General features: G+C 34.6%; 1 protein-coding gene across 7 annotated transcripts in view; it reads right to left on the bottom strand.

The window, feature by feature from the left end:
- LOC106666628 (DNA-dependent protein kinase catalytic subunit-like) overlaps positions 1-17,391 on the bottom strand; it is a 57,206-nt gene continuing 39,815 nt past the window's right edge. The window contains exons 51-64 of one of the 7 annotated variants that reach the window (XM_014393950.2): positions 15,898-16,033; positions 12,189-12,384; positions 9,951-10,099; positions 9,730-9,878; positions 6,869-7,065; positions 6,552-6,805; positions 5,059-5,279; positions 4,800-4,994; positions 3,296-3,402; positions 1,179-1,334; positions 774-1,054; positions 548-691; positions 286-479; positions 1-170 (exon numbers count right to left, since the gene is read on the bottom strand). In XM_014393950.2, coding sequence (XP_014249436.2) covers positions 93-170; positions 286-479; positions 548-691; positions 774-1,054; positions 1,179-1,334; positions 3,296-3,402; positions 4,800-4,994; positions 5,059-5,279; positions 6,552-6,805; positions 6,869-7,065; positions 9,730-9,878; positions 9,951-10,099; positions 12,189-12,384; positions 15,898-16,033 — 2,457 coding nt within the window. In that variant the 3' untranslated portion in view covers positions 1-92. Of the gene's footprint in view, positions 171-285; positions 480-547; positions 692-773; positions 1,055-1,178; positions 1,335-1,577; positions 2,673-3,295; positions 3,403-4,799; positions 4,995-5,058; positions 5,280-6,551; positions 6,806-6,868; positions 7,066-7,154; positions 7,424-8,266; positions 8,364-9,729; positions 9,879-9,950; positions 10,100-12,188; positions 12,385-15,897; positions 16,034-17,391 lie in introns of those variants that run through there. The other 6 variants (XM_014393951.2, XR_002910144.1, XR_002910145.1 and 3 more) reach the window with 6 other exon arrangements.

Below are 17,391 nucleotides of genomic sequence, written 5' to 3'. Positions count from 1 at the left end.
CTCTAACATAATATATCAAACAATTTTTACAATAACATTTTATTGTTATAAATATATATTTATAATGTGTATTTTAAAGCATACCAAGCAACTTATAGCCAAGGCTCAAAAGCAGGTAGAGACAGCCCCAGAATCCTCTTATTTGTCGAGATATCCACTAAACAATTCACCTTAAATAATAAAATATTTTATTGCTTAATCATCATACAATTAGGTACTACTTAATCATAATATAGAAAAATATTTAAATAAATTTTTATTTAAATTTATTTTTCTAAATTTTACCAGTGCTTTAGATGTTGAGACAGATTTCACGGCATATTCTCCAAACTCTGCCTTTATTAATTTGCCATAAACATCAGCGACATGTTGTGGTAAAAACCCTCTTTTTAAATGATTTTCCATTAGCAAAACAGGATTTTCTTTTTTCAGTTTACCATCAATAACATGAAAAATATCATTTAAAAATAATGGAAGATCTGCAATTGTATTTTTGACAATTTAAAAAATAAGTAACTGTTTAGTTGATTTAGGTTAATTTAGTTACCTTTATTTAAACTCTCATGTAAAGAACATTTTCTGATGATATACTCTAGAAATTTTGGCTCCTCAGAGAACAATTTCGTTATAGATAAAATAGCTTCGGTTTCAATTGAATCAATGACACTGATCATCGTTTGATGAAGAATACCTTAACATATTGAGACATAATGTTATAAATATGAGTTTTATTACAAGGACAGACTTGATATTTGTTAAGAAATGACACATACCTGATTTCCCAAGAGGTAGAAACAAATCATAAAACTGTGGTGTCAGACGAAAAGGTACTAGTTCGGGGATTGGTAAAAATCGAAGGCCAATATCAAAAGCATAGTTATAATCTATTCCGATGATTTCACAATGAGATGAAGTTATTAAGATGTTTTTCAAATGACGATCGCCGATCCCGAGTATCCAATGGCAAACCGACAGCACCGAGTAGGTCTTAAGGAATCTCATTCGAAATTTGTAGTAATCGTATGCTGACATACTCATTCTCGTTAAAGACTTCCTATAAACATGTTACTTAACTGACAATAGTTAATAATAATGTAAAAAAGTGTCTGTTACACCAAAAGGTACTATTTAAACAAAAATTGACTCCATTATTTGAAATTAATCGAAGCTTGGCTTACTTTATTAATTTACTTGGCAGTTTTTGGCATTTCATTTGAAAATGATTCTCCACCTCTGTTTTAGTGTATTGTTGAACAGCAATGTTATGCGCTCTGCAATAATTTTCTGCATCACAAGCCAAGATCCATTTTTCATGACAATTACGAATATCATTCCTACATAAAAATATAGGTGTTTTTCAATGAAAATCAGGAAATTCTTTATTAATAAAATTCCATGCCATAGTTTAAAAATTACATCGATTACAAGGCTTATTTATACACTCAAAGACAACAAACTAGACACTCGTATTTTGTTGTTTATTTCAAACTGTAAGTGTTTTTATCGTTATATTAATTACAACATACTTATTTTAATATAAACCAAATTAAACGAGATCAGAAATTCATGAGCCCTAATAAAAAAAATTTATTTAATTATGACGGTTTTATAGAAAATCCACGAAAACACCTGAAAAACATTTAGTGATAGATTAAAAGGTAACTAACAATCTCTTACCTGGTGTTGCTCTTTTACTCACAGAGGGCTTAAGTTTCAGTTTACCATCCCTCTGAAGTCAAATCAATCTAGCAAAATTTCTATATGGACTACTTGACTGGTTGCAATGATTAAAAAATCTCAAGTTGATTCAGGAAGAGGTTATAAAGATACTTGAGAGCGCTCAGTTTTCTTTATACAAATGGTGTGCAAATGACTCGGCATTATTAAACAAAATTCCTACAGCAAAGAGAGAAACTCAATTTATACCAAATGAAGAGGATGTTTCGATCAAGACCCTTGACATCTGGTGGAATACAGAACAAGATTACTTTACATTTTCGATTTTTCTTCCCCGAGAATAAAAGCCTACAAAGCGTAGCATCCTGTCAGATACGACTAAGGTTTTCGATCACATTGGTTTAGTGGGGCCTGTCCTTGTAAAATTCAAAATGTTTTTGCAAGTGCTTTGGTCGTTAAAGACAGAATGGGATGAGGCATTCTCTACAAATCAGAGATTTAACACCTGGCCACATTTGGTGCCATGTATCTGGCAACAAAAACCCAGCTGATAAAATTTCCCGTGAACTTTTAGTTGCAGACATTTTAAACAATAATATTCGGTGGCAAGGACCTGTTTGGTTTTCCCTACATGACTCGTTCTGGCTGGCTCAGCATGTGGCTACATCTGAAGAAAAAATGTTTTGATAACTACTAAGACAGTAAAACTGTTTGATTGGAACAGGTATTTGAGCTACCCCAGGATATTTAAAATTATGATTTATTTGCACAGATTTATTCAATTATATTTGAAACAACACATACCAAAATTTAAATCTAGTGTTGAATGGTCTGCAGCTGAAAGGGTGTGCATATGACTTGTGCAAACAGAAGCCTTTGCGGAAGATTTTTCTCATCTGTGATCTCATGGGGTTGTTCACTCCAAGTGTAAGCTGCAGTCATTCAGCCACTTCCTGGATAAGGGTAGGTGGACGGATTGGTAAGGATAAGACTTCCTATAATCAGAGGCATGCTATTTTATTACCTAAGGGCCATCAAGTAACTTTATTCATTGCAAGATGGAAACATATTCGTAATCTTCACGCAGAACCTCGATTACTCTTGGCTCCCTTGTGACTAACATTTTGCCCATTGGGAGGAAAACATCTTGTAAGAACTAGCAATGCATGTGTCACAAGTCCAAACTTAAAGTTATCCTTAAAGTTAAAAAAAAAACCTTTTTCCTTCTGAACACCGAATGCTTTTAAGAATAATAATTAATTAAGAATAATTAATTTTGTACTCAAATTTATTGCTTCATCAAAGAAAACAATTTTAAAAACCAATTAACTCACCTAACAAGTTGGCTCTGTAAACGATGAAATTGAACTGATTTTCTTTATTTTTAATCTAAAGAGTGTAAAAGGATAAGTAACATTTTATACAGGTAAACAACAAGTTATTAATGATCTTTTGCAAAATAAACAAATTTTTAACAATTACAAAATAAATACAAGTGTCTTTTTTCTTTTCTTTTTCTTGTGGTTTGGTGTATAACCGATGTTTCTGTTAAAACCGACACTAACCTTCTAGCCAAAAGAATAAATAAATATTCCAAATGTAAAAAATAAATACAAACCTCAATTGTATTTCTTCTATTGTCAAACTTTTGTTAATGAAGTCAGACATAGTGGTAGCATTATTCATCCATTCAATTAATCCAAAGTTATGTTTCAGTGGTATTACCTAAAATAAAATAAAAATTGAAAATACACATCATGATCATAATCCAAGAAAACTAATTGATGTTGATTACAGGTTAGCCATTTTTAATTATGGCTTATAAATAACTGGAGCAGTTCCCCCTGAGCATTGTGTCTTTACAGCTTATTGTACTCGTTCTTAGTTCCATTTTGGGAGCTCGCAACAACACACGTGTAAATTGATCCCCAGTGTTCTTCCATTCAAGAAACTGAACCTGCTGGACCTTCCATTGATCAGTGGAAATTTTCATTGTGACCACTCTTGTGTGTCAGAAAAATTCAGAGGCAATGGTGGGAATCAAACCCATGACCTTAGGATCTATAAGCTGAGAGTCTGAAGCCTTAACCACTCAGCTACCTTGGTCTTCTATGGTTGGCCATAATAACATAATAAAAATAGACTAAAAATCATGGATTAGCTGGCTAGTAGCTTGCACACTGAACTGACTTGTTTTTTATATTGTTCTGGCTTGCTGAGAGGACAATACTCCCTGCAACCCTAACAACTCTTCCTGCCCTAACCTANGAGAATTTATACAGACCCAAATAAAAAACAAATGCAACAACTGCTGTGACTGGAATGGCGTCACAGAATGAAGCTGCTCCTGAACCTGATGGAACAGACATGGTTAATTTGCAAGAGAAGCCTCAGTACAAAAGAGACCATATGAGATTCCCAAACTCTAGGTGGAACCACTGTGTGGCATTGAGGCAAGGGAATAATAAGATGGAAACTATAAAGCTGTCAGAACTGCGAGCAAACTGAGGAGAAATTGAAAACACCCCTGAGCAGGTATAAAAAAAGGCCAAGTTGGGGAATCCTCTAGAAAAGGGACAAAAGGCCACATCCAGCAAACCTTCAACACATCCTAGATTACCCCTAAGCACTCCTGACGATTGAACATCCAGGAGATAGATGTCGTAGTAGATACTATCCAGGAGTGTTTGTAAAGAAAATTGAGGAGGTAGAAGATAACATTAAACCAGCCTTCAATAGGCTCAACTGTAAAAAAAGAATGGATTGCCTTAAACTGCAGGCAATGGCATGGTAAAAGGCGTCGAGAAGAAGTCAGGCACATGGTAAAGGAAAACGACCTCCCACAGCCGCAGATAGTCATGGTATACAGCCCACACTGAGTTCTTTTTCTCTTTTTCATCACTGACCTTCCTTACACTCTTCATTCTGTCAGATTATTTCTACTTGCAACAATTCAAAACTGTTCTTTTTATTTCTACTATATATGATTGTCTTATTCTTGAGCTGTATCCTCACAAAATTGATGATGTGAAGTTGGTAATGTAAAAAAATTTCTGTATCTTCTGTACCCAGCCCAAAAACCATGTTAATAGCTTTATATAAAAATTCAATTTGTCAGGTACCTGATAGATGTTTAGTTTGCAGTCAAGTGTTTCAGAAACATTTTTAAACGAGTGATTCATACAGTCAAAAAGCTGCTGAACTCTTTGATCGCTGCGCAAATCTTCACCGAATTTCACCAACCATTTATAATATTTACCATCGCTACCAAGCATAGTTGCTTTGATTGGATGGCGAAGAGATGAAATTAATTGAATCTGTAAGACAAAATCACGGTTAAGTTAAATATTTATATTTTAGAATAAAGTTTCAAAAGCTTACAGTCGTGGCAAATCCTAATAATTTAGGTGGATTTTTATGAGTATCGGATGGTGCCACATAACCCCACGGTATGTCAAAAGAACCGATGTGTGGAGTGAAATTGGCAAGCCAAGGGCAAAACTGGTCTAATCTTGTTTCATCAATTTTTGGTATATTTTGGTGTAACTCTGCGATTTTCATTTGCAGTTGAAAACAGCATTCATTGTAGTTTTGTTTTTCATCTAAAGAAACTTTGTTTTATAACAATAATTTTATTTGTTTAAATATTTATTTCTATGAAATACTACCAGGTAATCAGAAATGTTTGTGCAGTTTTTCATTTGTTATTGTTTTAATACCGTTAATCAGCATTTCTTTTTACCATATTAATCCATATATGTTTAGAGGCCATAATTAACCATATTAATTATTTAAATTAATTATTCTTTATATCTAAGGTCTTGGTGGACAAAAAAGTGGGATTCGAACCCACAACCTTCAGTTCAATACGCTGCTGTTCTAACCACTTGAGCTATCATGACTTTGATCCACTCAGAAACCGACTTCTCATCTCAACCTACAACCATTCAAATTTTCCCTCTTTTTGCCATTTTTCAAATGTTTTATAATTAGGATTTGATTCTCAGCGACTTATGAAGTGCCCACAGGGAGTCATTACTTCTTTTAATTACTATATTAATCCATCAACTTGTGAAAACATGGAAACTGAGCAAATGGGTTCCTCATAAATCGACCAAAGGTAACAAGCTTCTGCGTCTAAACATTTGCTTTTCATTGCTTTCACAGCTCAAAGTGGAGAGCTTTTTGATCACATTGTCACATGCAACGAAAAATGGATCCTGCACATGTAATACAAGGAGGTTGTACCATTGGTTGTCACCAAATGACCGTCCCATTGATGCAAAAACCAAATATTCACCAACAATAGGTAATCCTTTGTCTTTGGTGGAGTATGGCAGGCACTGTCCACTACAAACTCATGCCACGTGGCCAAACTATCACCACAAAATTCTACTCACGCCAACCAACCAGAACAAGAATCTCTTGCCTTGGCCCAGAAACGACTTTCTCTCATGAACAGAAATTTGAATTTTTCACCCGGAATGCAAGATATCACACAGCCAGAACTGAAGCTTCATTGTGGTCCTACCGCACCCTCTGTACTCTCCAAACCTGGCCCCATCTGACATCCACCTTTTCTTAGCAATGGATAGTCATACGTGCCATTGGACATTTGATAATCACCAACAGCTTAAAAATATGCTGAATTTATTTAAGTCCCAGGACCCAAACTTTTATAAGGGCATAACTTATAAAAGTATAGTAGCTTGAGAGAAGATGCCGATAGAGAATATAACCCCAAATAAAATATTTCTATTTTCTGACAATCATTAAACCCTTTAAACCCGCACAAACTCTTTTGGTTACCTGGTAGTTTCCAAAGGAAAATAACTAAATATTCGATTGTTTGATTGTGAAAAATGGAAAATTACTCTGAATCCTCTGGACGAAATCAAAATGTGGTTTATTGATTTCATAAATTTTCCCAACCATTTGATTTCCAGTCGTATAAAAACATTTTGCATAAATTTCACTATATATTGCAACAACTGATCTGTTTGTCTTGTATGCATCTAAAAGTTTTTTTAAATAGCTACGCAATAAAATTGTCGGATGGCATAACTGATTTAACCCATTAATGATACGTTTTGTCATCAATAGACAGTCTGGAGATACTGTTGATAATCTAAACATATAAACATAATTATTCAATAGTACAAACTATAAAAAAAATCATTGTTGAACTTACGTTTTGAAGTAATTTTTATTATTATCATCGTCCCCAAAGACATCATTCCACATTATAAAAGAAATTGATGCACTGTATGGGTAAATTTTGAACAATTTTTTAAGAAGAGGTAACAAGACTTTTGATGAAGATTCAGTCAACTTGACAAAAAGTTGGGGCAACCATTTAAACACCATCCACTTAGGTACTTGATATAACTTAATAAACAAAATGTCAGTAATTTTTCACATTTTATATACACTTAAAGACAAAAAACCAGACACCTATATTCATTATATTAGCATACCTATCACATTCTGTGAGGTAGTGCTTTGCCGTTTCTTCTTTTATTTCGCAAAGGGATCCGGTAGAATACCCATTACGGAGAGGTGTCTTCTCAGCCCGTCAGGATGTGTAGAGAAGATGTGGAGACGCTTTGCTTCTTGTGCCATGCATGAGTCACAGCCTTTTCAAAGACCATCAGTTATAGCATGGGGTGGAATCATCAACATCCATGTCCGTACCAAACTGATTATTATACAAAATGGATCTTTGACCAGCCTTGGGCATTATTAACTAAAAATTAGTTGAACTAAACTCTCAACTAAAAACTAATAGTTGCCAAGTAGTTGCAACTAAATTTTTCAACTAAATTAGTTGACAGTTTTTAGTTCAACTAAATTGGCTCCAGTAAATTAGTTTAGTTGAATGGGAAACTAAAACTAATTTAGTTGAGCAGATTTAGTTGAACTAAAAAGTACAAACTGTTAGTTTTAGTTTTCAACTAACAACTAAAACTTTTCTTGAGGTTTTTAAACTAATTTAATTCACCAATTGAGTTTTTAAATTATTTTAGTTGAGTTTTTGTTGTGNGTGTATTTGCAATTATTACAAGTACATATATTCACACAACAATGGGAAAAATGTTGTTATTTACATAACCTAAAACCTGAAACTGTTAAGTACTTTGAAGAAATTATGTTGCATTCAAATTACCATGTGATGTCCAAAATATGGAGGGGAAGAAGACATCCAACATAATGTTGTTGTTGGGCCAAATGAATCCTGGTTTCTTCAAGGACGTAAAAATTTGTTTATTCTACAAAATCCTCTAAAGAATGTACTATTATTATTATACTACCTACCCATTAATTAGTTTTTAAAGACGTTCTCCTGAAGCAAGGCTTCATCATAAGAAGGGCACCCTATTAGAATTGATTCAGGAGGGGTGAGGATATGGTAGGGTGGAAAAGGATACTAGGAAGCGGGGTTTGTATTCCCCAGGCACTGCAGCCTTCTGGCTTATTGTACCTTCCTAGTTCCTTAGTTCAGTCAATAGACTCAAACCTTCTTGTTAGAAATATCAGGTCATTGACTATTGTTGCTGCAATTTGATTCCCTAAGTCTTTTCCGTACGTTAGGTTAAATCTCCATTCTTGGTTATTACGTACGTTGGTACGTTGCTTCGCATTCGCAGATGATATGAGTGGCTGTTTCCTCCTCCTCATTGCATAATCTGAAAATGGGATCATCGCTGTTTATACCCATCTTGTGTAGATGTTTTCTCAGATACCAGTGACCGGTTAGTAGTCCTATCACTCCTCTGAGTTTGGCCGGGGGTGTGGGACACATTTCTACTGATTATAGTCGATCCCAACACTTCTATTTATTTAGAACATGGAAGTAACAAATAAATTGTTCATTGAAAAATAGTTTTAGTTGTTAGTTGAAAACTAAAACTAAAATTAACAGTTTGTACTTTTTAGTTCAACTAAATCTGCACAACTAAATTAGTTTTAGTTTCCATTCAACTAAACTAATTTAGTTGAACTCATTTAGTTTGAAATTACGATTACAAACTATTAGTTCAGTTGACCTTTCCGGTTCAAGTAAGTAATTTAGATTCACTAATTCCGTGGTCCGCTTGACCAATTAATATATTACAATTAATTAAGGTTTTTAGTTGAGATAAAAAAGTCAATGGCACGAGCGGGATTCNTTTTGGAATTTTCCCTACGTTTTGCCATTTTTCAAATGTCGTGTAATCGGATTGGATTCTCGACGACAAATGGTAGGACGAGGTCACGATAGCTCAAGTGGTAGAGTAGCGGCGTATCTAGCCGAAGATCGTGTGTTCGAATCCCGCTCGTGCCATTGACTTTTTTATCTCAACTAAAAACCTTAATTAATTTTAAGTAATTTAGTTTTAGTTTTAGTTGAATTTTAGTTTTTTCCCAACTCTGTCTTTGACATCACTAAGATTTGTTGAGTAAGTTCTTCTGGAAGCTGTCGTCCCATTTGCTTCATTTATGACAACTTGGGGTAATGTATGGTAATGCTCGACCGCATGTAGCTAGAATGTCATCTATTATTTGAAGGTAGGGATTGCCACAATAATTGGCCAGGAAGTTCTTCTGACATGAATCCCATAGAAAACTTATAGGACATGATAAAGATGGGTTAGATATCGTTCACCACCTCCAACAAGCATAACAGCTTCAAACCATTCTTGTTGAAGAGTGGGATTCTGTTTCACAAGACAAAATCTGATTGTTTATTTACTCGATGCTAGGAGACTTAAGCCCTCTGTGAGGCCAGAGGAGATAGAACATGTTATTATGAGCAAAACCAGGTATGAAATTGTTGGTTAAATTTTAATTTATCACCAAATGATTTTCTGGTGTTCAGGCGAATTTTCTTTCAAACCATCAAAATTAAATCATTTTTATTAAAACTCATGAATTTCTGATCTCATTAAATTTTGTTTATATTAAAATAAATATGTTGTAAGTAATATAATGATAAAAACAGTTTGAAATAAACGACAAAATATGAGTGTCTGGTTTTTGTTTTTATGATATTATACCATAGTATTTACTTACTTCCTCCAAGCAGTTCTCTTCAATAAACACATTTTTATATGTAAATATCAAAGGTAACAACTGCCGTGCCTGTTCGCATCCAAGTTTCATAGAGCGTAATATACACTGAGCAATAAAAATCTCAATATTTTGTTCACGGTATGCAAATCCTATTTAAGAAAACAGATCAATGCAAATTTATAATTTATTTAACAAAGATTAGGATGAGAAAAAAAACATACTTGTAAAGTATTTCTTGCAAAACATAGCGACAGACATGTACGCTTTACCAGCATTTATGCCTTCATCATATTCCGCAGTATTTATTAAACACTGCAGTCCAAACTGAAACAATAACTCCTTTTCTCCTAAGTTGTAGAATGTAAAATGCCTACAATGAAATAATATAATCAGGTTGAACGTTATTATAAAGATTCACTAATTTCATGGTCCGGTTGACCAATTAATATATTACAATTAATTAAGGTTTTTAGTTGAGATAAAAAAGTCAAAAAAGGAGGGAAAACTCAAAATGTGGGGTTGAGATAGGAAGTTAGTGCCCGAGTGGATCGAGGTCACGATAGCTCAAGTGGTAGAGCAGCGGCCTATCTAGCCAAAGATCGTGGGTCCGAATCCCGCTCGTGTCATTGACTTTTTTATCTTAACTAAAAACCTTAATTAATTGTTATTATAAAGAAAACTATGTACAGTGAAAATTCCATATGACAGACAATCTTAGAGAATGAAATATTGTCCACTACACAGACATGTCCGCTTTTAGGATAAGAGCGAAAAAATGTTTAGTATTACAAGAAAGGCCACAATGGGGATTGCAAGATATCTATACATTTGACACACTGAGGATTTTAACCTTTTCTATGATCAGAAGGTTTTTCAAATTCACCAAGCACACTTTTGCCTAGAGCAAAGTGAAAAGCTCCTTTGAAACGTTTCCTCTCACTCTTTTTTAAAAGGATAGTTTAGCTGGAAGTGTTCTAAAAAATAAGATCATTTCATCGCAATTAAAAATGTTTTTGCATTTAAAATCACAATATTGTTTGTTTTCTGTCCAGTTTTGTACAACCTCAATCCTTCGCTCAATCTTATTCCATGTTCTAATTTGTCGAGCCAACTGAAAAGCGATTTAATGTTTGCCCTAAATGTTTTGCAACTTCTAAGGCCTTTTCTTGGATAAGCACACCAAACAATAGTATTTTACAAGCCCAAGTATGGCAAATAAAATATGTCCTAGTCTATGGCTGAAATGGACATTTTAGGGAAAAATCTGTGGGATTGGTAATTTCCATGTTTGTAAAATTTATCTAAACATTTCTTTTTAACCTGTAGAATTTCACTTGCCTGTAGTCTTTCCAATGGAAAATTTCGCGGCCAAGTCAACACTTAGTTTTTCACTTTCACTCTATTTAATTATATTAATTTTTTCTTTAAGTGTCAAACGCACTTAAAAAATACTTAAACATGTTTGCATAGTAGCATAATCAAAATCAAGGAATATTGGAAGACCGACAAAACACAGAAGATAGGGAGTCACTCAAGGAGACCAAATTCAGGGGTCCCAGAATCACCATTCCCAAAGACAACCGTTTTATAAAAATGTAAACAAGTCGGAAGTGCAATTCAATAGCTTCTGACATTAAAAATTTAAACTCTGAAATTCGAGACATATCAATCAACGGGTCTATCATATTCTAAGCCGACATTTCTCAGAATGTAACTTACATAGACTAAGATTTGCTAAGGAGCACCAATTATGGAATGATAAAAGACCTATTCACCAATGAGATGAGACCATATGCCCTGAAAAAGCCTAGAAAAGACCTGGAGAAAGATTCTGTCAGTGATATTCAGAAAACCTTTCATGTTCTCGGACAGCATATCTTGGAAGGCGCTGAAGTCATGTCTTAGCCATGAAGCCTGTGTTGAATGCCTTAATAAAATCCATACATGTTTAGCAGTCATAAATGACCATATTAATTATTTCAATTAATTATTCTTTTTATCTAAGGCCTCGGTTGAAATGAAAAAGTTAATGTCATGAGCGGGATTCGAACCCACAACCTTCAGCTCAATTCACTTGAGCTATCGTGACTTGGATCGTGGTTTCCCAGTGAAGTCATAACAGCTCAAGTGGTTAGAACACCGGCCGAAGCTGTTGAGCCGAAGGTCGTAGGTTCGATTCCCGCTCATGACGCTAATGTTTTCATCTCAACCAAGACCTTAGATAAAAAGAATAATTAATTGAAAAGTCTTAAGATAAATGGAGATGATTCTAAAAGATCATTTAGTGCCTTTTATGCCTTTCTTAAGCCCTGAATCATTGCTTGTGCATGATAATGTTTGGCCACATTCAGCAACATGTGTTTCTGAATACCTGTTTTTATGGGTGTCAAAACCTGAATTTTGAAAAATTTGTGAATAATTTATAATGGAATTTTATAAACAATACTTTAATACTTTACCCTGATACTCTAACAGCATTAGGTGAAATTGATTGAATTGTCCTTTCAATCTCACTGATATTTTCCGTAAAGTCGTATTCAGAATTCAACTCGATCAGCTCAGCACATAAAACTGCTATATAGCGATTAATGATCTGAATCGTTTTTCTTTCGGAAAAACAGTCAGCATTTTCGTTGACTAACGCTATTAGTTCACCTGCAATAGATGTAGCATAGTAAACAATTATATCTGAACTACTTCAAACAACATTTTTAATATATTTGTTGTTTCTGATCTTTTAAACTGCCTATAATCTCTGGTTTGGCCTGTCAGAAGCATTTCAGCCTTTTGTCTTCTGTTTCTAATTTAAGTTCTTCAATTTTCTTAAAGTTCCTTGTACATATTGTAAATAATTAAATTATAATTCTAAGTTAAAAAACAGTTTAAAAGTTGTATATACATATAACGTATCTGTAATAAAGAAATACATGTACCTGAGATTGAGTTTTAACTTACAAAGAGTATGTAGATTCATTTCCACCTTCAGTTTAAAATAACAACAAACATGTGCAATAAATTTTAATTGTCTTAAAAAACTGGGTGAAGCCCTGAAGATGGCGGAACATTCGCCGAAAGCTTGGTGAAACCCAATAGTGATGTTTTTTATTCACCTGTAAAATGACCTCAAGAAGATCCAATACATCAATTTAAGTTCTTCAGTTCACCTGAGTCAGACACAAATTTGCAGGGATAGGCATATCCTCCATATGAATAGGCAGGTCAAAATGATAAGAAATGACAAACTACAGGTTTTATCAAGCCACAGACCCGATGAAGAAATCTCACAATTTGTAACTTAAATATTTTCCATATTTTATTTGTTTATAGTTGAGTTTTTCTCACTTCTAATAGATCAGATTTTTTAAATCAGTTTTTGGAGTGAAAACTGAATTTTTTGGTCAAATTATCGACATACATATTGCTGGCCATGTTGGTCACATATTGCTCCCTTTAAATATATTTACTATTTTAAGATAAAACTTTACTTTAGTGTCACTCCTGCACAGAATATAAACATACAAAAACAAAAAAAAATTTTTTAAGAATTCGATAGTTCACTATCAACCCATTGGATGCTGACTGGTATTTCGTAGAACAAGTCTTAGATGTGGTGGGTCTGGAGAGAGGAGAGGAAAGCCAGGGAAAAGAAAGCAGCCAAGTCTGGACCATAGTTGGTTGTGTACAAATGAGCATTTGTTTTAATAATACAAAAATTAAAAAAAATAAAATAAAATGGGGTAAAACAGAGGAGGTGTGGAGGGCCAGCAGAGAGGAAAAGAGCAGATGAGGGGAGTGATAAGAGGGCAACGACAGGAGAAAAGTCAAGTCCAACAGGCTAAAGGGGACGGACTGGGAATACGCGTCGGCATTTTGCCGAATTTTCCTCCTTGTATGCAGCTGAGGCCCATCTTAGACAAGGATTTGTGGCTGCCACAACAAGGATGATTTTCCCACCGTTCAGGACAAATCGTAAGGTGAATAGTCCTGCAGGGCCGAAAGATGGAAAGAGACAGGATGTCAGCAACTCGATGGGTTTTCCTACTTATGTATAGCAGAAGCCATCCTGGAGCGAGTAATCAGGACAGATACCTGCCAGGAAATTCGAGCCTGCAGTAAGGACGATGTATTTCCCACCATCGGGGCAAAAAAGAAAGCTCTCTGGAAAAACTGTCGAATTGACACTGAGAATGGGCAGCAGCGGCCAACAGAAAATTAGTTTTGTACGTTCAACTTGGATGACCCCCCCCCCCAGTTGTAAGTTGCACAGCGTGCACATTTATGTTAATTTTTTGGTCATTTTGTCAGTTAACTACAATCATTAAATTTATTTACTAGCGCCCAACCTTTTTTATTTATTATTATTTGGAGATTGAGAAATGCAGTCTGGTGTGACGTAGGTTTTAGAAAAACATTTTCTTTATAGTGCCAACGTTTCGATCTTTATTGAGATCATCTTCAGGGCATTCTTGTGTTCTTGTGTGCTGCACTCTNTAAATTCACTAATTTCGTGGTCCGCTTGACCAATTAATATATTTCAATTAATTAAGGTTTTTAGTTGAGATAAAAAAGTCAAGGGCACGAGCGGGATTCGAACCCATGATCTTCGGCTAGATACGCCGCTGCTCTACCACTTGAGCTATCGTGACCTCGATCTACTAGGACACCAACTTCCTATCACAACCCCACCTTTTGAGGTTTCCCTCCTTTTTGCCATTTTTTATTTCAACTAAAAACCTTAATTAATTGAAATATATTAATTGGTCAAGCGGACCACGAAATTAGTGAATTTAATGAATTTAAATGAAGTATACTTCACTAAAGCTCTCCGTGGCCATTTCATTTGTCGTCGAGAATCCAATCCGATTACACGACATTTGAACAATGAAAAATAACCATTTGATTTTTACAGATGGTTCGATACTGGGTGGTAAATAAAAATTAAAAAAAAAAAAAAAGTAAAAACGTAAGATTTGGTTGGTTTCGCAGTCACTGTGGAGTGGTGCATAACGAGGTTTTTGAAACAATGGCAAAGGAAGCTACATCAGATGGAGAAGTCAAGAACATCAAAATACTTAAATCTGATTCAAGGAGGGTAGGTATTAACTAAAAAATTGGCACAGGAATGGAAAAGTGGTACAATAGTAAGGCATAAGGCAGGTTATTTTTTTAAGTTTTTGATTCCCGAATCTTGTCCCATTTCCTGGATTGTCCTAATGAGGAGAAGCAGGGCATTTTTTTTTTTTTTCAATTTTTAGAATTAGGTTGAATCACTATATACGTGGGGCTTATCTGAATAGAATTTGTTTAAGACCTTCCCCGAATTGTGAAACATGTGATGAACCTGAGACAATGCAAAATATTTTGTTTGATGTCCAGAGTATGAAGTTGCAAGAAATTTCATGTTTGAATCTACCTCTCTTTAGTTGCACAGAGGTAGAGAAGCCCTTTAATTTTAAAAGGAATTTTGTTTAGAATATTGTTTGAATTTTTAAATAAAAACAAACTGAAGACCTAAATACGAATTACTAACTATTAAGAGGTGAGGAGCCTGAGTCGTGCTGGGGGTAATGTGTTGGCCGGCTTGGGGATCTCTGGGGATGCTCTACTTGCAAAGGGCAAATGGTCCCTGGGAAGCAGGGAGGATGTGGATTTTTCTAGGGGCATCTGCTGCTACATAAGGTTTTTATCCACATCCTACTAATACTACCAAAATTAGGTGTATGTGGTAGTGCCCTTTGGGGGTGGCTTTGGTCTGTCGGTATGGATGGAGTGGCGAGAGTTCTCACGAGCAAAATGACACTGACCAAATTGTCTGTAAGGCAAAGTAAAAAAAAAGTCTACATAACTTTGAAAAAATATTTCAAAATTGTTCCAAGTTAGACTTTTACTTGCAATTTTAACAGTACAATTGTTCTTATTTTGGCTTTTGTTTACGTGTGTTTATTTGTCAATAAATAATTGTTACCGTAATTTTCGTTAGTGACTAATCATAAATTTGTAATTATGAAAGTATTTTGAGATGTCAGATCCACAGCCCACTTAGCATTCCAGGTGCTCAAAAAGACAAATTATTTTTCTGGTGTTGTAGCTATTTTTATGTGATTGAGTAACCAAAAAATTTTGCCAAAAACTAATTTTAAAAATAATATAAATGCTAAAGTTTATTACTTAATCCTTTCCAATTCGTTTTCAAACTCTCTAATTTCAATGTAGGCTCATTTATCATTTGTACTTTCAGCAAGCCTACTTCACCCAGTTTAATTTGATTGATGATTTTGTTAACAGGTGTTTCCATGTTGTCATCCTGAAATACAAATATATATAAACCATAGAATGGAAACANAGAGAGAGAGAGAGAGAGAGAGAGAGAGAGAGAGAGAGAGAGAGAGAGAGAGAGAGAGAGAGAGAGAAAGAGAAAGGGAGGGAGAGAGAGAGAGAAAGAGAAAGGGAGAGAGAGAGAGAGAGAAAAATTACAAGAAAAACGCATTTAACAACTAAATTGCTAAATTTTTAATGCCGAACTGGCTAGGGTCACTTGTTTGGTCAACTTCCTCACAGTTCCTCACTGAAGATGGCACAATGCCAAAAGGCGTTTGAATAACTTAACAAGCCCGTGAGTGAAGACTGATCCAATAATTGACCCTATGCCAGTTCAGCACGAGTTCACCGCAAACCAATACTCATTAACCAAACTTTTGATAAAATGTTTACTAAATTTTTAACAACAGCTCCAAAGCAGTGACGAAAAATGCCCCTAGAGTTATTATCTGGTTGTAAAATATGTCCATAGAATTTTTTAATAATTTGATTTTATATATTTTTTTTAAACAGTGTTGTCATTTAAATAGTCATTATTATCACACTCTGGAAATAGATTAGTTAAAGTGTTTTTGTCAGTTTCATTTTAAATTTTGTATTTAGAAAATGGAATAAAAACGGTGCATTTTTGCCAGTGGATGGGTTTTTTATTACCTACCATAAAGGGAAAAACCTCAGCTCAGACTACAAGGAAAATTTTTGCTGTGTATGGTGATGATTCTTTAAGGGAAAGCACTGTCCATAATTGTTTACTCAGTTCAGAAGTGGAAATTTTAGTTTGGTAGCACTCTGGATGTCCTTTAACTGTCGATGAACACATTGCTTTTGTCACAAACAACCCAAATTCAACGACAAGACTGAGTTTAGCATTGGAAGTGTTTCAACACATGAGAACAGCTAAATATGTTTGTTGTGGAAATGTTGACATAGAAAAATTTATTGGACCATATCTCCACGTGCAATTCACTCCTAAACTTAATGTAAAAGGACCATTTTTAAACATATTAATAACTGGATGAATGGGTCCTTTACAAAAATTCAGAGTGGAAAATTCTGGGAAAAAAAGCAGCAACCTACCATTAACAACTTGAAAAGGCATCGATCGCCATGTCATTTGGTGTATTGGAAGGGAGAGCTTTATTATGTGTGCTTGTTCAGCCTAAACAAACTATTAATTCTAATCTATACCACATACGATTGATTATCAATTGTGTAAAAATGACCAGCTAATCACCCCCTGACATGTCTTTGAAGGTAAGCCAGAAATTGGAGTTTAATGGTATGTACTCTACACACCGTATTCATCTGACAATGCCCCTTCGATTTTCACTTATTCTGGGATCT

This window comes from Cimex lectularius, unplaced genomic scaffold (assembly GCF_000648675.2).
Source record: "Cimex lectularius strain Harlan isolate CLEC.00 unplaced genomic scaffold, Clec_2.1 scaffold117, whole genome shotgun sequence".
Classification (NCBI taxonomy): Eukaryota; Metazoa; Arthropoda; class Insecta; order Hemiptera; family Cimicidae; genus Cimex; species Cimex lectularius.
The sequence above is the reverse complement of the archived record's forward strand: the minus strand, read 5'-3'. Positions and strand labels throughout refer to the sequence as shown.